Here is a 19,937-nt window from a genome sequence, read left to right as displayed (position 1 = left end):
AACCAATAAATGATGAATAACTGTTGTATGTATGTATCCTTTCATTTGGATTTCCTTTACATTTAAATTACTGAAAACTAAAATAACGTTTAGTATAGCTATTCCATTCTATTGAAAAATTTCAGTAACTGAAATGGAAATTCAAATGTAACAATGCAATAGTTTTTGAACATTTATTGTTAATTGGCCACTTGAAAATATAACTGTTAAAATTTATTGTTTAATCATTTCTAACTCTTGAACAAGACATGTGAAATTGTGTGAAAAAGTTGAGTTCAGTCACTGAAGTGAAACATTATAGTTTTATTTAATGCTATGTCACTACACGGACAGTATGCAAGGATTTAAGTTATACAAGTCACATAATTGTTATTTCTGGGATCATATCAAAAATAAAAACAACGATGTTCATTTTGACTAAAACAAACTACCAATGATTGAGCATGTTTTCGTAAGTTTTGCTCTTTGATATTATCTATTATTATTTGGAATTTGTCTCAAGAAATGACTATCCACAAGCTATGAGAATCAAAAATTGGAATGTCACGAATAAAATAATACTCGAGAAGTTTCTTTCCACACTGATAATGAAATAACATAGGGAACTACAGAATCCGAGAGATGTCATTTGTTCTGACTTAGTGATATTATGTAGCTACCATAAGTGTGGTATTTACCGAATAATGCATTTGTGTAAGAATTACTACAGAAACTGAAATTACATGTAATTGTGTAACAATGGCAGTAGACTCTACTGTGGAAATCAACTTAGGTCATATCATAGGCTATATTATTTTTAAACTCTATTCAGTTTCATAACAATCCAATCATAGACGCACCCAGGCGGGGCGGGGGGGAAGGGTCAGCGGCCGAAATATCATTTTTAAATATCATACGGGTAGGAACATGCATCGAAATAAGTATGACCTATTTTCTGTTATATTAGCCCCAAAGGGGAAAGGAGTTCTGACCTCTAAAAACCTCCCAATCTTGCTCAATTGTTCATCATTGACAAGCGAGGAATCTAGGAACCCTGCTGCCATCTCGTAGCGAGATACGTAACCTGCATCATGAGGACAAAACTGTGCTGCCGCGTTGCGACAAATTTTGGAACACACTGGAGTAAAATGCCGAAGTGGAGTTTCACGAATACGTAACTCATTCCACTGTGTGGTTCATTTTCAGAGGTTGCTCAAGAAAACTTCAACCAACATGTTAAATATGAGACTGCAGTCCTTGAAACCTCGAGTAGGTTTTTACGAGCGCCATGCCAATTCTTTCCGCTCTCTGGGACTTTGAAACATCCTAGCACTCGTGCTTCGTATATAAGCAGTTTAATTCGCATCGGTTGTTTTGCAGACAAGAATGAGTGCTTAGATCGCCACAAGCTGGAAAACGGAATAAGAGATATTCTTAGAATTAGAGGGGAGGTGGTAGAATGGCCAGCCAGTAGAGCGTCGATCATTCTGAAACGTGAATTGACAACAGACACTGTACAGTCACGGACGTTCTGGGTTGTAATGATACTATTGAAAGTAAATGGAGTTGTAACAAGCCTGAATGTCCGTGACTGTACAATCGGATTCTTTCAAAGAAATCCGAGAGCCGAAAATTAACCATAATAATTATGCATGGAGTTTGCTTCTGAACATTAGAATAATATCTGTGCCAGATTTGTTTGGTAATTCTAAAATACTGCAAAACTTAATTTGTTTTCTAATTTTGGAGTTTTTGTTCAGATAACTGTGTTGTTATGGGGCACAAAATCACAAGGTTCAAGCACTAGTTAACTCACGTATGTGCCATTTTGTTTGTCCCATCATCCATTTCATCATTTATCCCCATCAACGCGATTACCAAAAGTTGTAGAAAAGCGACGTAAATAAACTGAAATAGAATCCTTAATGTTGTGCACTGTTATTAGTGAATAAAATAAACTTTTCAATCGTTTTAGCCTCCATATTTTTTTTTAAACTGTCGCTGAAGTTAACAAAAATACATTGGAAGAGAGATAAAGCAGCCGCCAAATCCATTTCGTGGGTAGTTGTCGGCCTAGCTCCATATAAATAGTTAACTTTAAAGAGTTGCACTGATGTGGTGCAGAACTGCTTCGTTCGTATTTGGTTTTGTTCAATTCTTGAACCTAGAGTTGCGGAAGGCAAAATCTCCTAATAGCTATGTAGCAGACTATTGAAAGCACACTTACCTAGCCAGGGCGTTGGATCCTAGCCTCTTTCCGGGGCTGCAAAGAAAGAAAAGAGCATTATGAGAACCGTCTAAAATTATGCGATCGTCCCTACATGTGGCGTCTAAAATTATGCGATCGTACCTAGTTGTGGTTTCTAAATTATGCGATCGTTCAAGATGTGGCGTCTAAAATTATGCCATGACCCTAGATTCGGCGTCTAAAATTATGTAATCGTCCCTAGATATTTCGCCTAAAATTATACGATCACCCCTAGCTATGACGTCTGAAAGCGCCAATAAAACTATGAACGAACCATCTCAGCCAAAAGAAAGGCGGTAATCCGCCACTATGTCAGTTGTAAATAACTCAGCGCAGATTCCTATATATTGGCTGCGATGTTTACAATGTCCTTTGCCGCTTGCATTTCGTGTTATCATCGCCCGTTGCGAAACGTGGAGGGGGTAGACGTGGGAGTGTGCCCACATTGTGTGTCGAGGCCGCCCACATACGAAGCCTTGTAAACACGCGACTCTCAGCCGGGAACAGGAGTCACTCTGCGCTCTTCCCGGGCTGGGAAAGTGTGTAAATATTTGGCAACAGAATCTTCCTCTAACAGGCATTCGGCTGGGTCAACATTTGCGCTTCCACATCAAAATCCTGAGATCCTCGGCACTCTATAATGCATCGCAGGCATTTTCAGCACGTTTGCGTAGCGTAGCGAAAACAAGTAACGTCATTTATGTCGGAAGGGGGCGGGGGTTCGCTTCAGGTGTGTATTTAAATACAAAATACGGGCGAAATTCCGTGCTTATTGAGAAAAAAACAACTTATGAATACAACGTAATGAATTTCTGCTTATACAGAGGAAGTCAATTAGATTGGGCAGGCCTCCGTTGTTATCTCAGCCAGAGATCCCGGGTTCGAATCCCACAGAGGGTATGGATGTTCTTTATGAGTGCCCCTTCATCAATTTAATCTTCTCGATTGGCCAAAAGTGGAGGAAAAGCTAAGAAAAATAAGCCAAATGAATTCATTAAATTGGAAAGGAAATATTTCCGGAATACATAATACCTAAGGATACGGCAGTGGCGGCTCCAGGAGGAGGCAAAGGGAGCGGTCGCCCTCCCCCCCCCCCCAGTCGACCAATCCATCCCCAACAAATAAGAATAACTTGATAAGTTTTATTTTAGAAGAACTATGCACTTTTGTATGGCATTGATCATACTCAAGTTTTTAAAACACAAAGTTTTAAAATAAGTAACCGAGATAAAATTACTTTTTCAGTACGGGTGACACCGTAAAACCACATCCTCTTGAGTACAGGGTCGTAAATATACGTTACTTTTCGATACAATTGACCTTAACTAGGGTCGTCGCCTTGTAATCAAGGGGTCCCGGGTTCGATACCCAGTGGAGGCACATAGTGGTTCGGATTCCACTTTAAACTGTAGCTCTAGTCCCGATTAGCCTATCTGTGCATAAAGTGGACTTAAAAACAACAATTCATTCAATCCATTGCCCTTAACTATACTTTACTTTTCAATACAATTGACTGTAAATTTACGTTGCTTTTCAATACGTCTGTTTACACAAGTAAACTTTTATTTTTCACCAAATACCTTTTCGAATCGAATGTTACCAATTTAAGTTTCAGCGTAAAACAAAAGAGGGTAGCACATTTGCGCTGAAGAACTTCACTTGTCTCCCAGAGTGCAAAGCGAGCAAGCAACAAGAAGGCCATGCATGCATACTTGAGGTTCTGACAGTCACCGCATGCTGCACCTTCAAAAATCAAAGGGAAAGAGTGAACTGCTCGACAGCCCCACCCATTGTTAGCTGAACAAAGGACATTTTTCGCATCGCACGCGTTCATAGTTGCCAACTTCGGCGAGAAATCGCCAAACCTAACTGGTTTATGCCTGTTGGCGACAAAATGTATAGAAAAGACGAGGAATAGATGTTGTTGCTTCTTCAGGCGTTCTTTACCAACATTGCGATGATGGTTCATGCTAATTCACGAAAAATCAACTACATTTTATCTTAAAAAATTCAGTAGATGTGCCTAGCTCGAGTGAGCCAAATGGTTAGGGCTCTCGTCTTTGGTGCGAGTGGTCCCGGGTTCGATTCCCTGTGGGAACCCCCAAAATTTCGGCGTTGATTCAGCGTCGTGAGGACAATTGGGTAACTACTTGAAAAGATAGGCTCTGTCCGAAAGTTGAAGTATGGTCTTGACGTAAGTGACGTCACGTATTAGAGTTCGAAAGCGCCAAGAACAGAAGTACGCAGCTCGCAGCACAGATGGTTGGAGACTAGGTGACGTGATATATGGACCGTAGTGCGCGCGGAGCCGTCATTTTGTTTATTTGTGGGCCAGATGGATGGAATCTTCTTAATTTTGCCACCAGAGGGCAATAGCATCGGTTACGCAATGACGTAACAAGGAAACCTTGGTGCGAAGTCGCAACCCTTCAGGCAGCGCATTTTGGATTCTGACCCAGGGAGAGGAAGTAGTTTTTCCTCTAGACAGACACCTTAGGAAGGTGTCCGAGAAACCACGACATGGGAGGAGAAGGATAAGTACTTTTAAGTTTCGAATTGGCACTCACACACCCAAATTATATTTTGTTCATCTTTCTCATCCGTTAAACTACGTGGAGTTGACTTAACTGTAAAGGAATCTATTTAATTCATCATTATTAATTATTTAGTTCAATTAATATCCATCCAACTGGCACAAGTGATACGACACAAAAATGTTTAGTTCAGCGAGTTCAACATCGAAAATCTTTCTTTATGTAGACTAATGGTGCTTGCACATTATGTGAATATGAATAAACTCGCATATTTTGTAAAAGGTGTTTTATCTGTACTTTCTAATAGCATAGCTGCCCCATAGCAAAATAAGTAGACCTATAAGGCGGAAATTTCCACTGCGCGCTTTCTAAAGGTTTGTATGCATTAAACAATCCAGTTTAACGTGCATAGATATCCACACTCGTTGTTCATTTGTTTTAAAATCGCGGAAATAGAAAGCGAGCAACACGGGTTAAATATACGTTATGGGTCAGCAAGTTGATGGTTAAAGTGCTTCTAATGTGTGGATATATATGTGTAAGAACATTTGAAAATGCTGAAATGGTGAAAAAAAAACGTGTCCTCAGTTTTATCTACTGATCGTATTTGGCGCTGCAGTCGAAGTGCAATTCGAAAGACTTTCACTTCCAGTCCACGTCTTCAAGACCGCGCTGCAACAGCATACTCGGAGTATGCTCGCTTGAAGTATGGTCTTGCACCTTTCGGGCCCGGACATAGCAACCGTATCCCTTTTCTAAAACCAGAAAACGGCGGCGATTGTACACGATGCGCTTACCACGCGCCACCCAATGAAAAGAACAGCTCTGACCTTACAGAACTGTTGGGCCACACCTCCTCCCGATGGTGTTGAGTCAATGTCGCCTTGTAATCAAGGGGTTCCACGATCGATCTCTGGAGGAGACACATTGTAAGGTGTTTCGGATCCCAGTTTGAACTGCATGTCCAGCAGGGTTGTTCATGGTCCAGGAAGCCATAAATTCCAATGGGTTCTATTGGTTTGCGCTGCTGGACCGGAACCTTGTTTTCTCGCACGATTTAAATTCGGTCCAAGTTGGGTATTGTTACATTGAAAAAAGGTTCCTGGACCGTAATTAAATTGATCGGGAAAAAAGGTTCCTAGACCGAATTGAAATACCTTACAGATAGAAAGGTTCTTTACGGTCCAGAACCCATTTACGCTTGCTGATTTTTTTCTCCTGGACCGGAATTGAATTTAATTAAAGTTCCTGGACCTCTAACAACCCTGATGTCAAGTCCCGATTGTACTGTTCGCGGGCCCAACTGTCGACTGACCTACATAGCTCTATCTGTTCACCAATCGTCCTTGGGTTTGCGTGGCTCGATGAGTGTCAACAACCTCCGTTGCGAAGTAAAAGCTGAAGGGGTAATATCGCTCTCCATTTGCAACGTTGCCAAGCGTACGTCTGTTTTTGTCTGTATGTACAGTGTTTGGATGTGCTTTGAGTACTATTGTACAGCTTTTATCCAGTAACTGCGCTAATCAACTCTCTCTCCGTTTTACAATACGTTTGGCAACATGCTGCGTATCCGACGCTCATTTGTTTCGTCCCGCCGGCAACGTTCGGGTGCCTTGTGACACGAAAATGCCCGATGTCAGTCGAAGAGAGTTAAACTGATCGCTGATTCGTTGTTTCCCAGCGGCCAATTGGAAATGCGATCAGTATAGCCTATCGGAACATAATAAACCTTGGTGATTACACGCTGTGAAAGTTTGTCCGGCGACACGATGCATATGTTGCTTACACTGCATTGTAGCCTCGAGGCTGAGATGGGTGTTTTATAACTCGAGACGAATCCAAGAACGAGAATTCGCGTCTCGATAAAATCCCTAATTGGAAATACAGGCGAAAGGAGGCTGGATGGGCATATGGGTGTAGCATGAGTCACATAGTGAATAATGGAAAGAGTAGGAAGAACTATAGTAGGCGAGAAGGGGGGAGGAGGATTCAGGCGTTTTCTGCTGTACTGTGGCAGACACCTTTGACTTCGCCCATATAACCATAAAATACAACTTTGGCTTGGTTCAAGGTTTTTTCGTATCCAATGATCCTAAGCATTCCTCCCAGTAAACCACGGGCAGATTGAGGCGTGAAAAACTCCTCTCTTGATGTCTAAAAAGATGATCGCCCCACCTTTCGACGTCTAAAAATTAACGATCACCCCCTGATACGTCTAAACATAACAATAAACATTCAGTGAACCTTTGGATAAAAAGTCATCTGCCCCCACGAGGAAGTCGGTCCTATCGTGATTTGATTATTTAGCGTCGCTTTTCTGCCGGTTGGCTGATCGCGACGATGATGAAATTGATGAAGGGACACTCGCAAAGAACATCCATACCCAGGCCAGGATTCGAACCCTGGACTCTGGTGTCGTAGCGTGCTGTGCTAACCACTCCGCCACGGAAGTCGGCTATAAAATCAGTCCTATTGAAGCCTCGTAACAAATATTTCTGTATTAAAAAAAAACTCTTTTCCAAGAAAATATTTTCAATTTTTCAAGAACCAGGCTGTCTTCAAATACAACTACGATTTTGCACAATATTTGAGCAGGTTCATTGCATTGTTGTGATAAAGAAATTGATTCACAAATAAAAAGGCAGTGCCAAATTCACAGGGAACCAGGCAAGCACGAGATAATATTGTTGAAGCATTAACATAACATGTTCTAAGCATAGCCAGCTACGATCCTTCCAGTTCGTTTGTTATTGAAAGAGTGTACAATTTCTGCCGCTTCTTACCAAACGGCGCTGATAGCCGACCATATCGATAATGCTTAGAAAGCACGTGAACTTACGATTCGTAGGCTTGCGATTTAGGCCCGTTTTAGACGAAAGCTTTTCCTTAACATTTACGCAATGACCAAAATGCTACCTGTAACGTGAGAAATGTTATGGCATTTCAGATGCCAGGGCATATTTCATGGCATTTCTCAAGGATAAAATCCGTCCTATTTCCTTAGCATAGCCAATCAGAAGCGAGCTCTAGGTCACGAGTGCATATGTAATGGCGGCCGCGTGAGATGTAAACAATGTATCACTTCACATTTTTAAAAGCCGATAACTATTCAACCGAGAGGAATAACGTTTCGTATTAAAGTGGTTTTAGGTAAAAATGAATTGCACTGCTTAAATACATACGTTATAGCGTTTACAGTACACGTATTGCAGAATATTATAGTATTTTTCAAATGTAAACACCGTGAACTCACCATACATGGAGTAACTCGATGTGCCTTTCGTGCTGTATGTATTATATACATTGTAATCGCAACAGCTAACCGAAATGTTCCATGAAATGCTTTCGTGTAAAGTACTGTAAGATCTTTGGAAGCATTTACGTAGGTAGCATTTATGCTAGCAAAAATGTTAAAGGAAATGTTTTCGTCTAAAACCGGCCGTGAGTACCAGTATTTAGGTTTTGATTGAATGATTGATTGATTGATTGATTTGTTGTTTTAAGTCCACTTTATGCACAGTAAGGCTAATCGGGACTGGACCTACAGTTGAAAGTGGGATCCGAACCACTTGTGCCTCCACCGGGTATCGAACCCGGGACCCCTTGATTACAAGGCAACAACGCTACGACTGCGCCATCGGGGAGGCCGAATGATTGATTGATTTTGGTGTTTTAAGCCCACTTTATGCACAGTAAGCCTAATCGGGACTGGACCTACAGTTTATTTAGGTCTCACATGTTCTACGAATAGTATGAATTTTTTGTGAGCGCATTTTTAAAAGCTTCTGGTTACACGTTTAGAACTGAAAGTTAGTTGAAGCAAATATTTAAGCAGAAACATTATTAACTGCAATTCGTGACGTCACCAGAGAATATATTTTCAGATAGGCACTTATTCAGTGGTCACGTCTGTTTGTCTGTCTCTCTCTCTCTCTCTCCCTCCCTCCCTCCCCCCCCCCTCTCTCTCTCTCTCTCTCTCTCTCTCTCTCTCTCTCTCTCTCTCTCTCTCTCTTCCATTTTACGTTTCTTACTTTTAAACTCTTTGTCAGGATTAAAGATGGCTAAATATTCTAGAAAGCGACGCCAGATTTGAGGTTTACAGTCTGTGGCTTTGTTGATATGATTTGTGAAGCAATGGACATGTTGTATACTTGTAAGAAACTGTTATTTTAAAAACGAAGTGTGAAAAGGATCCATTGGGATGGTATATAAGATCTTACGACGTTCTTTGATTTCTTAAAGGACATTTGATTTGATTTGAATATTCTAATTTAGCATCGCTTTTAATAAAAGACATGTAGTTAAATTATACACTCTTCTCTTTTCTCTGATTCTGTATCTCTTTCACACTCTTTTTATCCGTGTGTGCGTGTGATTCTAACTACATAAATTATCATGTGAACATGGGCGTACCCTGACTTTTTCCGGGGGAGACAATGCTTTATTTTGAATTATTTGTAAAGGGAGTAACATTTATTTTTCTTTCCACGTTAAAATAGTACAATGAACAGAATGAAATTTGTCACTATTAGTTTTCCAGGGGATACGCCCATGAATATGAATGATTTTGCAAATGTCTCTTGTAGGCTATTAGGGTTGGGAGGGAGGAGGAACTAAGTTGGGCCACAGCCCATCCTCGTTCACCCGTTGGCGACGCAATGGCCATCAGAGTGTCAACATTTAAAACACTGATCGCACGACAGAATAGAGTGAAAGTGCAATGTGGAACCGTCGTAAATAACAATTGTGCACTTGCAACATGTAAACAATTGCATCGCGAAGCCCGCTTCTGAAACACGGGAGGAAAACAAGCCTCGGGAGAATTGGGCAAGCAAGGTGCGACAGGGATAAATTACTTTGGATGTGGTGGTTATGTAACACAACGTGCTAAGACTGTACCGTGTGAACGCCGCCTCTCCCTCATCCTATGTCCCAGTGTTGCCACAATATGAGGGCACAATTTCCCTTTCCAAGAGTCAAAATTTCCCTTTTCGGACTAATTTTTCCCTTCACCTAAAAATATCAAATAACAATAATAAAAAACTTGTAGCAACAGCAGTTGGAATTATTATTATTATTAGTGCTGGTGGTGGTAGTAGTAGTAGTATTTGTTGGTCAATTTCGAATAAATAAAATATATTAAACAAATTTTTCACATAGGTCTACATGTCAGCTTCATCGCTTTTTTGCCAGATGTCCCAGATTTGAATCCTGGTCAGCAACCATTAAATCGTTAATCCTCATCGTTACTATTATCCGAAGATGCATAAAAGCGACGTGCGTACAATAAACTTAACAGAAATAGATAGCCTACAGGCTTATATTCAAAGGATCAGAATGAGAAGGAACAGAAAAAAATCAAAAAGATTAAAATGTGGATATGAAATTGGAAATTAACATAAAACTGTAATAGTGTAGAGTCAGTTGTCTTAAAATTTCCCTGAAATTGTGGTATTTTTCATCAAAATTTCCTTTTCCCTTTTGACTAAAAATTCTGTCCAAATTTCCCTGCCAAAGACTGAAAGACTGAAAATAAAAAGATGTAAAAACTAGACCTAAAATTATGAAGAAATACAAATACAGAGGCAGAAAGAGGAAACGAGAAGAGGCGATTGGAGCGGTGTTGATGATCACATCATCTCCACTGCGATGCATTCATTCTTGCAGAAGGATGAGGGTTAAATCCCCCTTCCGCTTGCATTTCTTTAGCTCCTGCACACAGGAAAGTAAATGCATGACACAGAAACGCATCGGTTGATGCACTGAAGTGTGTTTTATCTCCTCTTGACAAGAATCAATTTACACTTTAATGTATTTTTTTGTATCATCCGAAGGGCTCGGTTGTAAAACGTGGTGACATTTTGGTCATTTTTGAGTTAAAGTAAAATGTACCATCCCTCAATTTTCGAGAGAAATTGCCATGTCATACAATTTGCATCGGACTCAGTGAAGCCTTCTGAAATTGGTAAACACAACACGAAAACAATTCATCTACAGTGTAGCTTTTAATAATAAATGACCAAAATGTCACTCACCATGTTTTAACACCGAGCCCTTCATTTATAAATGTAACGCCAAATGCATCATATTATGCAAGTGAGTATTTCTTTATATAACTAATTGTATTTTATTGCATCAGTTGTTTTTATGTTTGATGCATTTTCTCTATCATTTGCTACACAATAGTTGAAACATTCCCTGCGCGGGAACTTTCAGTAAACATCACAAACAGACAGATTTCCCACCTTAGTGTGACAGACTACAAAAGTTATTTAAACAGTGAGGAAAAAGATAAACGAGTGTATGCACCTACCGATCCGTGGTTTTCAACAGCCTTCAAGAACTTATGACACACGCACCGGGTGGAATGTCACACAAGAGTAACATCTGGTGAAGACATCAGTATGCACACGATCACCAACATGTTTCTCCGTCCCAAACACTTGATCAGCACCGTCAGACGCGGAAATTGTGTGAAGCGAAATATTCTTTTTCTCTCTCTCGCAAACACAAACCTCTTTTCCTCGGCGTCTTATCGCGAGTGGAATCCTGAACCGACCACGTCGACGTCACTCTGGCCCCTTTTTGTCTGCCCTCCCGCGCCCCCGGGCCACCCGAGGCGGTTTAAACAACCTGCGTGGTTACCTGGGCAACCGTACAGCTTTCACTTCCACTACGTCACACCACGCTGATCGATTTAGTTCCCCTTTTTGTCCACAGATGGCAGCACGCTGAATGTTCCGCCCACTAGATTGCCAAACGTCGGTGATGGCTTGTTTACGACTTTTGTACAACTTTGGAATTGGGATTTTTAGTGGCGGATTCAGTTGACATGGTTCCCTGTTCACATTGCATAATGGATTACCTCCGTAAAGCATCAATGCTCGACTATTGCTACATAATTTACATCATCGTTTACATATCTTAAAATAATGCAGTTTTTTAACATTAACTAAAGATAATTACGGATACATTAACTAACACGCATTTTGACAAGACTAATATTGCCAGTACAGCTTGATATTTTTTAAAAAAATGAATATGCCATAATCTGTCCCATAAATCGTCTGTAATGCATAAAATACGTAAAAATATATCGTTCTCTTTTGAATTCGATAAACTCTCACTAGAAAATTATTGCAAGCGACTCCACACATGTATTTTATCCATGCTTCTCTTTTATCTCGTACAAAAACTTTTCTACACTTTAGTAACTTTTTCGCATACTTAATTGATTTGCTTTATTTTACTTCGCTTTTTGTGCCACTTTTGGTTAATTTTGCGAAGATGGGGATGAGTGATGATATGATGAAATTGATGAATAAGCACTCACAAACATCCATGCCCAGGATTCGAACCCGGGGCCCGTGGCGTCGTAGCGCGATGTGCTAACCACTCCGCCACGGAGGCCGGCTTTCCCACATACTGAACGTTCATGTAGAGCGTGACTTTCTTGCTTAATGTTTCAAAAATATTCACGTAGACAAAGTTACCCAGTTTAAGATTCATGTCTCTATCGCTTTTTGTACAAAAGTAATGTACGTACAAAATCTCGGTTGCGTGACTTTTTGGACACAGTGTAGAAAACTACCAACGGGCAAATTACCTTCATTTAAAAATATTTCCCTTCAGTAGCGTCAACTTATTCAATAAAGTGACATTTTTTGTACCTTGGCCAGAAAATTTAGGCTTTTACATTTAAAAACAGTTTCAGGCCATTCCTGATTTCTGAGAGGAATACTTGGATTTCATAGTGAACGTTTTTGCCTATTTCGAAGATAGTTTGAGTTCCTATTTCGGGAAAATTATGAAACATATGTGGATGATCATCACCTCTAGTGCCTATGAATCCGCATCCTGGTTATAAGCCCTTTACTTTACCTCCTTTACTTTTGTAATAACGTTGTGATCACGGGCAGTGTAAATAATATAGGGCATTGGAAAGGATCACATTGGATATGTAACAAATTATTATGAAATATTTTGATAACACTCAATCAGTAATTAAGTTGTGAGAATTCTTTAAATATACCGGGTGGCCAGAATTAAAGTTACCCAACTCAGAGCCCTCTGTAGCCTGTTTGAGGCATCGTAGAACTCTGAAATTTGGTGAATCCACTATGCAGACCATGGGGTAGTTCAATTTTCCGCCACCAGGTTGAAATGTGGCGCTGAACTTCCATGATGGGTTGTAATAATGACGTAAACTGCTCCAATTGGTTATGTATTTGCCTTTACCTTGCAATCTTGCAATAAACGAAAGATTATTTTCTCGTAACTTCCAGCCACTAACAAATCTATTTCTAATTAATAACTCAGCTAAATCACTTATGATTTTCAATATTCATTATTACAGCGCCACATTTCAACCTGGTAGCGGAAAATTGAACTTTTTTTATCGCCATCTGCTTCCCCCTGGCCTGCATAGTGGATTCACCACATTTCAGAGTTCTACGATGCCTCAAACAGGCTACAGAGGGCTCTGAGTTGGGTAACTTTAATTCTGGCCATCCAGTACAATAAAATAAAAGGGCAGGCAAATTATTGGGTGGGCTCGATCCCTACAGGCCCACATAAGTTGGTGTCAGTTTTCCTCTTAACTAGATTTAAGCAAAACTAGGGCTGGGCCGATGCCGATGTATCGGCCGATACCAGTGGTATCGCTATCGAAATGTATCGGTTGAAATTCATCTACCGATACCAGCCGATAATTATCCTCCATTTTGGTGTTTCACGGGATCCCCAAAGATGGCGCGCGACACTCTCGCGTAATATAATTATCCTGGAAGTTATGCAAAATCCAAACTTTTATTCTATTTTTCACAAATTTTGCATGAAAATGTATTTTTTTATTACATAACATATTTTGATGTAATTCTTGAATATCCTACGGCAAATTTCTTGGTAAATTGATGCATATAATTGGAGAAGAATATCTACACACCAATATTAATCAATATTTTGAACAAATTTTAATTATTGCAATTCACACAGTATTGGTTCAAAGAGGTATCGGTTCAGCCCTAGGCAAAACAGGAAGTTATTTGCACTCGCTACAATCTAGATATTTTCAACAGGAAACAGGTTAATGAAAATATAACATTTTGTAAAGTATTAGTATATCCTAAACGTAACTATGAATCCTTACCTTAGAATATGCACTACCTACTTTACAACTACAGTTTTGCTCAGTGGCGGCGATTGGGTTCCAAAACTGGGGGGAGGACAGTTCAATTTCCCTCAGTAGATAAGGGTTAGTATAATGCGGTGGCAAAAAATGGGGGGCAACTGCCCCTCCCCTAATCGCCGCCACTGGTTTTGCATGAAAACAACAACAGAAAAGCTTTCAATACGCTGCAACCCTTCACCTACACATGCCTTAGTTTCTACAAAACCAACCAAACAAAACAAAAGAAAAACCTAGAAAACAAAAGATAATCGCAATAGACATGCACTTCTACAGCTATGATTGATAAGCATCGTGATCAACGAAAGAAAACAGCTTAAAAGGGAAACGAAACAGCCACCCTAACCAGTGTTGCAAGGACTACAAAGAAGTTCCCAGCACCACCAAACAAATCTACGGAAAGATCGAAAAAAACAAGATCGTATGAATATCTTACTGTCGAAAGGATCCCCATCGCCTATTCGGCAGATGCTCCTGGTTGCTATGGAAACAGAAAAAAGAGAAAACAATGAACACCTTTTCATCAATGGACCAAGAGTGCAGACTGATCGTAATGTTCAGTGCACGGACAGAAAAGATAGAAGAATGACACCAGAGAAGTATGTACAAGGCATTGACAAGTACATTCCTCTTAGATAAAGACGTGAATCACTTCCTAGACTACTTATCTAATCGCTACAATTAGTTTGCAACATTTTTTGAGCCTTTCATAGTCATCTATTTACACCGTTTACATTGTAATATCCAGTAGTCAAATACGTTTGAAAAGAAATTACCTCCTCCATTAGTAGGATTAAAAGTGTGCTTGCAGTTGGCTACACTTTTGAAATTACTCAAAGTTTCGACACATTTGACATCCTGAAATGTCTTTCTGTAAACAGAATCCAATGCAATTACAACAAAATCAGTAAAAATCAACTAATATGTTTACATTTGAATTTACCTGCATTAAGATAATGCAAGAAGAAAAGCGGAAATATGTTAGGCACCATTGAATACTTGGAGATAGGGAACCTTGGGTCGGAATAGCCAGGATACAGAGATACGGAGCACTGCCTCGTTCAGTATGGATGCCTGCAACCATCTGGACTGGATGTTACCTATCCTGCTCCCTGGACTGAATGGGGAGGCCCTATTCACTGGCCTGCGAGGTCACCCAACCTGAATCCACTCGAATTGTTCATCTGGGGATACAAACATGGAATTAGTTGCCAGAATTGTCGCCGCCTGTGATGCGATTCACAGCACGCTAGGGATATTTAAAAGGGTCATGCAGAATGTCTTACGTCACTGCCAATGTTTGCATTGTGGCTGGCGGTCGTCATTTTGAAAAACTGTTGTTGAAACGCTACTCACTATATCAGCAGTGTTGCTACCTGTACATACGTGTCACATATTTGTCATTTCTATGGACTACGTTACGCGTTAGCACTCTACATCTTTCGGCCCAAATCTCATTACGTTGGCTTCTCCGACCCCGAGTTCCCTATATCCAACTGTTTACCTATTTACCGTTTCCTTTTTGCAGGCTTTTACTGAATCACCCTGTATATAAGTAAAGCTATCCGTGGACATTGCAACATGCCGTAGGGGCTCCACACATTCACAATCTGATCCATATGTAGAGATGATGTGATCAGCACCACACTCCGGTATATCTTTGATTGCAATATCGTGAATGGTTTTAATATCGTTTTCGTCAGACGCGGGGACACACTTAATTTTATCTGAAGTAGTCAAAGCACACACTTCGTTGTCATTGTTGGACTTTTAAAGTAACGTGTCAGTGGTGAGAAGACAGAAGAGCGAATGTACCCCCCCCCCCCTTTCCCTTCCTGTGTCTGCCTACTAAACTCTACCGCATATATACCTGGAAGGCGTCCGTCGTAGGCTCGTCCTAAGCCAAGTGTTCCTCTGAAGGAAATTCCTCTGGTTCGGGCTTCGAGCTCCGGGTGCAGGTTCGTCGCTACGGAAAGACAGAGGGAAAGACAAGAATCAGAATGACTTCACACAAGCACAGGGGAAACGTGCAAGGCATGCAATGATCCCCTCGCACACATCATGCTGGTAAAGAAATGCACACAAGGACTTTGAAGTAATACCATTCGTTAATACAATTCGGAGGCTCGTTTATTTTGATAGGGAACTGTTTACCAATGTTTACTTCATGCTTTAACTCTTTTCATCCTCAAAAATACAGGATAGATTCCGTAGCATATTTTCACAACGTTCACTGCGAGTCTAAAAAATGAAAGTACACGATTCAATTGCCATTGAAACAGAACATTCGTGACCCAACAAAATCGACAATTGAAAGTCGTTGAACAAAGTTTTTCTTGGAAATCTTGAAAGATCTGAAATGGCACCAGTACACGATCTGAGAAAAATTTGACAATTTCCAGTTTTATCAAAAGGTGGCAGTCTGTACGGCAAGAAAGAGAAATAATAGATTAGCCGTAGCAAAAATGATAATTTTGTTGCCAAAGATTTATATCAGACGCCCGAAATAAGTGTGATGTATTTTCTCGGTATTGTAAATGTAATCTGAGAGAGCATAGTGACAAAATAATTTCACAAAATACCTTTTCCACAGATAGATAATACAGTTGTTTTCGTTTTGTTTATCTACGCTACAATTTATGATCAACATATAATTTATCATATAAATCACTACTGAATCATTTATTTTTTCATGTCACTTAAGACAACAACATCGAGACTCTTCATATAAAACTTACAACACGCACAGGTTCCATTTCCGATATCCTTATCTACATTAATATCTGAACCTCGTACTGCAGTTATTTGGATATTTTATAGTTTCGCTCGAGAACACAGGTTTGGAATATACACAGCAATGACCGTCATGACAATTTAAATCCAAAATACCTCGGAAAGTCGTTATATCATAAAAACTGATTGGACAACAGCTCACAATGAGTCAGTGTTTCGAAGAAAGTGAAGGATATTAATCAAAGGTTTGGAACATATATAATAGTACATGAACTCAGCAACGTTGGCTAGAAATCGCAATAATACGCGGTGTGAGCCAAGAAAATAAAGAAGGATAGCGAACAGTCGAAGAGATAAAGACAAGATAGATTTGACGCATATGTAAGGTTCTAATACATTCAATTTCAGAGGTTGGCAATGCTGAACGTATGCTAACGTTAGTAAGAAATAGGATTGAAGAGATAAACATTTACAGAGGTTAATATATTTTCGTGCAAGCGACAGTAAAGAATGGGCAGTGCAAGTGAATTGTCCATACTCTGAAAACATTACTCAATTGTTTATACTTCTAGCAATTTGTCCACGGTTTGAAATAGAGTATTGGCAAACACGTCACAATTTGCAGCATTTTTTTTAGTGGGTGGAGCACATGTAGAAACCAAAGGAAAGGAACTTTCCACAAGAAACCTGAGATGCACATGCAACATGACAAGATGCAGGATGGTAGGCCCTGAAACATGAATGAATAATGAAAACAGTAAGTGAAGGAAGAATTGAAGAAAAGCAGGCCCAGGAGAGAGCATAATAAATAAATTGCTGAGGATATTAATTGTGAAAGCCACAACGGTATGAAGACGTTAGGAAAAAACGGGAGAAAGTGAAGGAATTGCAACAAATCCAGAACATAGGCTGATATAAACCAGTTCCACATACCGTCTTTCTAAATACTAAGCGTGGGAAACAAGAAAAAAATATGAAGTGAGTAGGGTAACAACGGAAGCAGGAGACGCTCAATTTTTGGCCTCTTTTGTGTGTTCTAGAAAAAAATAGCCTCAATCGTGTGTTTGCTTTCAACATTTTCAAAAATGTCTATCGTTCTGAAGAACCACTCTGGCATTATACAATTCTGAAGAAATACATCTGTATGGAATCCGTTCTCGAGTGTTGGGACAACGGAACCATGACAACTGAATGCAGTCCTTTATAACATCAGGATGATTCTTCGAGAAGAAGAGAGATTTCTAAAAACGGTTTTCATTCACATGTATCAAACTAATTAACATTATTTACATACATTTTTCGAAGTCATGATCCTTAAAATTTCAGCAAACTGCAATTAAATACTGATATATCGAAGGTGCCATGACTGACTGTACAGTAGATAGAGAATTGGGAGAATGCAATTGTGTGCAAAGAAAATAATTGTCCACCACAATATTCATTAGCTTTGTTTTCTGCAATACGAGATTCGAGAATTGAAAGAAAAATGCCAAGAAAACAGAACTGAGTACAATACCATTCATTGAAAACACAATGTAAAAGAAATGGGATAACAGCTAATGACAATTTGCCTACTGTTATCTTTCCCGGCGACTGTACAAAGATTGAAAACTTCGTATGGTTTTTTACCAGAAGAACGAGAATATAACTTTTTGCAGTAAATAATAGCTTTTGAAAGCTCGTTCAAGTTCACGCTGGTGTATTAAACTTAAAGCTAGTCAGTGAATCTATAAACCATGCTGCTACGGTCAAAGATGCGCAATTATACGTGTTTGTCGTATTTCCACTTTTCATCGGAAGTGAGTTGATGACATTATTCCGAAGCGACATATGTGGATGTTAAGTGGTGTAAATTATCAACATTAATAATATGTTTGTGGCAAGTGTGTAGCGTATTCAAAATCCACAAACTCAGTTCTCCGGAAGAGTTAGTGCTGATGGACATACGATAAAACAGTATTCAGCCAGCGACGTGCTTAGCCTTCTACGCACGAGCAACAAATACCACTGTGTGAGCAGTGATGTGCGTCTACGCGTAAACAACGATAGTCTACATTCTACACGTAGACTAGGTTATACACGTAGATTACGTAATCTATGTAAACAACATGGCGAAAGGTCATAACTTAGCAAAGAGCACCGTGGAATTAAAAGAAAAGTATACTGCGTATCAGTTGCTGATGTGTGTGGACAACTTTTCATACACTTTCTTCCAAATTCGAACAATTTCTCACCTAGGAAGAAACCTAATATAGGAAATATTCAAGTGTTTTATGGGGAAAAGACCACTCTTGCCTCACGACTGCCATCTGTTGTTGTTTTTTGCATACTATTTATCTTCTTCCATAGTTGATAATAGAAGAGAAGAGAAATTTTGTTGTAAATAGGGTTCTTTTCATTTCGTTAGGAACCAATATAGTTGAAAATGTCACTTTCATTTCATGAAATTAATTTTAATGCAGTTTAGATTGTCTACGTAGTCTATGTAAACTACAACCCAATGTAATCTACGCGTAGATTACGTGTAGACAACGCATGTAGACGTAAACTTATAGTCTACGGCACATCACTTGTGTGAGCCAAACTTATTCCGTGACGTCAGAATATAAACTCGCTTCGAACATGCACATAAGATAAAAGCGGAGATGTTCTGAAAATGAGTATTGGTTAAATTCAGATTAACAATAACCCTTAGTTAGCTATTTAACTTACCTCAGGGTTCGTCCGTTCTGCTCAGTCTCGAAATCCAACTCTACTCCCTCACCATAGCATTCGTAGTTCTCGCCATCTGACATACTTGAGCACTGGCTGCAAGGAAATGAAAGAGGAGCTGCTGATAACTATGAAACACACACACACACATTCACACCCCCGTTCAAGGGTATATCCACGCGGGTATTTAATGACTAGATCCCGAAAGTTCAGGCCTGTATTTTGGTTAAAATTGGCAGGCAAAAAGCAATGTTTTGTTCATGTAATATAATTTTTTGCAACATGGGAAAAGCGCGCAAGTCTTCGGGCATTTTTCTTTTGAATCTGCATACTTTGATTGGCTTACAGCAAAAAATTCATGGAGCTACTAAATTTGCATGCTGAAATATAATTATTTTATTAATGTACTACACTCCTGCAACGAAGAGCCAGGAGTAATATACAGAGTGATTCAAAAATACGTTCACACTATATGGGAAATACAAAATCTGCTTAAAGGAGGACACTTCGCTCCAATTACACGAATATACTCTTGTTTAGTGTG

General features: G+C 39.6%; 1 protein-coding gene across 6 annotated transcripts in view; it reads right to left on the bottom strand.

Moving 5' to 3' along the window:
* The window catches only part of nuf (rab11 family-interacting protein nuf), a 315,659-nt gene that overhangs the window by 33,725 nt on the left and 261,997 nt on the right, over nt 1-19,937 (bottom strand). For 4 of the 6 annotated variants that reach the window (XM_083136507.1, XM_083136508.1, XM_083136512.1 and 1 more), the window contains 4 exons: nt 19,394-19,489; nt 15,819-15,914; nt 14,385-14,429; nt 2,207-2,242 (listed from right to left, as the gene is read on the bottom strand). In XM_083136507.1, the coding sequence (XP_082992633.1) occupies nt 2,207-2,242; nt 14,385-14,429; nt 15,819-15,914; nt 19,394-19,489 (273 nt within the window). The remainder of the gene's footprint in view (nt 1-2,206; nt 2,243-14,384; nt 14,430-15,818; nt 15,915-19,393; nt 19,490-19,937) is intronic. The other 2 variants (XM_083136509.1, XM_083136510.1) reach the window with 2 other exon arrangements.

This window comes from Lepisma saccharinum, chromosome 15 (genome assembly GCF_977018435.1).
Source record: "Lepisma saccharinum chromosome 15, izLepSacc3.1, whole genome shotgun sequence".
Taxonomy (NCBI): domain Eukaryota; kingdom Metazoa; phylum Arthropoda; class Insecta; order Zygentoma; family Lepismatidae; genus Lepisma; species Lepisma saccharinum.
This window is presented reverse-complemented; position numbering and strand designations above follow the sequence as displayed.